This window comes from Opisthorchis viverrini (assembly GCF_000715545.1).
Source record: "Opisthorchis viverrini unplaced genomic scaffold opera_v5_34, whole genome shotgun sequence".
Classification (NCBI taxonomy): Eukaryota; Metazoa; Platyhelminthes; class Trematoda; order Opisthorchiida; family Opisthorchiidae; genus Opisthorchis; species Opisthorchis viverrini.
The window spans coordinates 1,667,131-1,671,188 of record NW_008751690.1 but is presented as its reverse complement, the minus strand read 5'-3'; the positions used below and the strand labels follow the sequence as shown (position 1 = coordinate 1,671,188).

The 4,058-nt window shown below is 44.8% G+C and overlaps 1 protein-coding gene across 1 annotated transcript; it reads right to left on the bottom strand.

Moving 5' to 3' along the window:
- Window positions 1-740: 740 nt before the first annotated feature.
- Window positions 741-2,593, bottom strand: T265_02689 (hypothetical protein; the record flags this gene model as incomplete). Its single annotated transcript, XM_009166991.1, is given in 7 exon segments — window positions 741-876; window positions 912-977; window positions 1,012-1,209; window positions 1,263-1,515; window positions 1,546-1,628; window positions 1,906-2,557; window positions 2,575-2,593. The coding sequence occupies 7 exon segments, from the start codon at window positions 2,591-2,593 to the stop codon at window positions 741-743; spliced, it is 1,407 nt and encodes a 468-aa protein (XP_009165255.1).
- Between the last annotated feature and the right edge of the window lie 1,465 nt (window positions 2,594-4,058).

Genomic DNA, 4,058 nt, shown 5'->3' with positions numbered 1-4,058 from the left:
CACCCAGATGCGGAAATAGTGCAGAGGTTTACGCATCCAGGTGCGGAAAATCCGTACTCAGTACCGGGATTTCTGCACCCAGACCGCACTTAGCTAAAGTCGTCCGACGAGCAAATATAGCCCATTATGCGGATTTACCTCTCTCCCTAGTACGATTCAGTAGCATCCTAAACACCAAGTGATAACCCACCTGCCCCCACATAATTGCTCAGCGTATTACCTTTCCGGATATAAATAAGCGCCTTCAAGTATAAATGTTTTAATGAATGAATTTGAAAAATACAGGGGGAAGACCATTTGTCACTCTTGGTGGCTCTCTGCAGGCCTTTCCGAACTTTCTGTCGTTCGTTTTCCTGCCAGCGATGAACGATTTCCTTTATTTGTCGCAGAGTTGTGTTCGGAAACTTCCCAGTTGTCGCGTCTGTAATGAAGAACATAGTTATTGAGTTTCATTCAGACACTGATTCAACTAGCTAAATATAAAATAACAATTAACTACTTGCAAATAAGTCCTTGGGCCAGCCTGGTTGACCCGAGGGTTTCTTTTTCATTTATTCTGCGCCAGTTGAGCAGTACGGCTAGCTTTGGTGCCAACGTCCGCGTAAGCACGTTGGTCACTTACACTCGTACATCGCCAGCCTCCTGCAAGAGCCACCTTTCCACCTTTGTGGAATCAATAGTCGTAAATAAAAGTCATACTTACCAGCTGTGCATAGCGTAGACCATTTCTTAGATGTTCTTCATACTTTCGGAGTTCGTCCATGGATGACTACGGAAGAGGGGGCTCGTCGAGTGTCTGAGAACTGCCTGTGGGTACTAAAGCATCCAGCTTCATATGCAGTCTCTGGAGTAACTAGTATTTCCTCTCTAGATTCTCTACAAAATAGTTTAATTAAAACATGGTAATCTACTCATTGAGAATGAGGTTGGCCATGTCCGGGGAAATTACGCTGGCCTTTGAATTTGAAGAGTTAGTTCTAGAAAGTAAAGTGCATGGAATGTTAAGAAAACCTGAGGATCGGGGTAAAACTGCGTGGTTCTGGATCGTCCACGGCGGGAAGTGTTGTATACGTGGAACTGCTGATAGATTCTAGATGGTGGTAATGAAATAAAACGTACGTTCCACGTAACATCGGGGCATCACGAGGGACGGGTGACGCGTCTTGAACAGGAATGATACTACTAATCGTGGCAGTCGGTTTGGTACATCTGAAAATAAGGATTTTACAAATTGAAAAGTTGGTAGGTGTGGGAGGACCTACAGCCTTTTTGGAGTTGGTGGGCTTATGACTATGCTTGCAAACAAAGTGATGTCACCACTGGAATCACGATCCGACCCGTTTGTAAAATCAGACGGCAGCCGTTTCTTTGTACTGCAACCATCGTAATACGATTGATAAACATTTTGTTTGCGCCTGGATTGACGTACGAGCCGTTCATCGTTTGGCTCCGCAGAGGCGGTATGCCCTGAGTCAAGGGCTTCCTTCTGGGCACTCAGTGCATCCGGAAAAGTTTCTAGAACATTTTAACTGAAAATGAGCCTACTGCACTGCCGATACACTTCGTACGTGCACGACTTGAGTGGATATTTTGGTAGAGTACCCCTCAGTAAGTTGGTACAAAGAATGCTGGTTGTGCACGAGGGCCAAAGGACTGACTCGGGCGGTACGAGCCACGATTCATGCACTATGTCGACAGAGTTATCCGCAAATATGATGACAGCGTACATGGCTGAAAAACAACTTCCAAATGCGACATTTAACAGCAGAATATCCACATACAGACGGAAGCTTTGATGGGATAGCACAGTACCAACATAAATACGTATGTATATTTTACGAACTAATGAGTAATACAAGTGATAAATGCATACATGTGTCGAGTGTCAGTGGTAAGAGTACTGACTAATCGATAAGGGTATGTAAAATGGGGAAATATATACGAGTGTCTCTGCAAGATAAACTTAAGCATTTACGGGATATTTGGTTGACCGATGCAAAGGGCCGAGTGTGTTGCAAGTCGGAGCATTGAAAAACTAAAAGGTCTGTCGATATCAATACGTGAGTGTAAAACGGGAATACAGTTTTGAATTTCTGGTACTCAATAGTATCTCCAGAAAAATCTACAATGACAACTGGTTGACCATCAAGCAAAATGCAGTTGTCGGGAAAGATTTTCCGAAAAAAGACATCCCTTTGAATAAACCTGTGACATCCGGCAGTGGCTGATGGCCTCAGTCGCAAACCAACATCATCCAAAAATATCTTCCTTTCGACAGCATCCAGTCCCACACGCTCGGCCAGTCGGCGGTAAAGCTGAACAGCCGGTAGTTTTGGCCCATGTATGTAATGCTTCAACTGCCCCAGCTCCGATTCATGGGGAAAACAGGAAAAACGATCCAAGCAACCATGAAGCTTGACGAAATTGAATAAATGGGAGAAGAGGTGTATGTCGTACACCAAATGGTTAGGACCGAAAATAGCAGCAAATTTTGACACGGAAACCTTGGAAACATCTAATAAAAAGTCAGCATAATGTTGTGAAAAAAGGTGAACAGCTTATGAAAGTGGTTACCGAAAAATACATGAAACATTCGTAAACGTCAGGATATAAGATATCTCGTAAAACAACGGGTCCTATGTACAGAAGAAACTATCGTAGCTCAGATGCTTTCCACCGATCCAGGTCTACGACACCTCGACATTTTCGAAGGAAATCAATACTCACAGCCAAACTCTGTTGCTCAATGTTATCATTCAGCAGATTCCAGGGCTCCAAAGAAAGCCTGGCCTTGTGTCCAATTGGCATAGCTCTGAGTAAGATGAGAAATTTCCACACTAAACCAAGACACACTATGCATGTAATCTGGTGGGCAACCGTCACTCATGGGAAAATTTAACTCCTCCACCGGAATTGGACCTACATGGTGCTCCTCTTTCTTTCTGGTTTGGAAATCATAGTCACGAAGCAAGAGAGCTGTCAATGAGGGAGAAGTCATAAGTGTACCAATGTGCGCACCCCTTAGTGTACAATAATCACAGCCATAATATCCTGTATGTCCCTTCACTTGCTTCAGAAAGGCCCTAGCGGGACTATCGCAAATAATGCACTGAAGACAGATGGTGTGAATATTCTAAACCCCGGAGACACCGTTCGCCAAGACGCCTGTCAACTCAGCGACCGTGTCAGATATTAGCTGATGAGCATCATTGGGTTTTTGCTTACCACAGTATATTCCAACGACGAAAGGCTGACCGAGAAAGAGTGAAATTATCCGGGAGAGCATAGGCTACACTTGAGTACTCGAGTTGTTATAGGCCCGAATACCGTCAACGTTCATTTGAATTTCGATATTTGTAACCCTAGTCTGAATCTCACGGGGCTGTCGCAGCAAACCTGCTTTCAACCCAAGATGGATGTACGTCCCACCGGCCTTCTGTCGCACGCAGCAACGACGAGGGGTTTTCATTACGAACCGTGGATCCTTCGAAAGAGACGGGAAAAATTATCTGAGTTCGTCCAACACAACGGCTAAACCGGATAAAGTTAGGTTCAGCCTTCGCGCCATCCGACGAACAGCCGTTAAAATATCTCTACCTGGTTGTGAATGGTTTAAAAAGGATACTGATGAAAAGCAATATAAGTGCAAGCGGAGCATACGGGCTGATCCATTCAACGACTTGCAGTGGGCTACCTAATGGCAAAAAGCAGGAACCGAAAGGCTCTCCAGGGACCGCAGTGGTGAATGCCTTCCTGGTTCCAAAGTCCTGATAACAGGGATCGGGGAAACCGCCGGCGAGCATCTTGGTAAATCGCAGCCTAGTTTATCACCTGGAACGGTCAAATTCGGCATATCTAGAGTCTATCATCTGAGTAATCATGAATCTTACCCTCAGATAGTCGACTAAAGGCATTTTGGACGCATTCATTAGTCGGGCGACGAAAACAGCCACTTGCCACTACCGCCTGTCGTACTTTCATGTATAGCGTTGTTCTTGAAGAGCCCTTACGAGCAACACGAACAAATTTCGGGCGCATCGACGGTTACTTGAAATAAA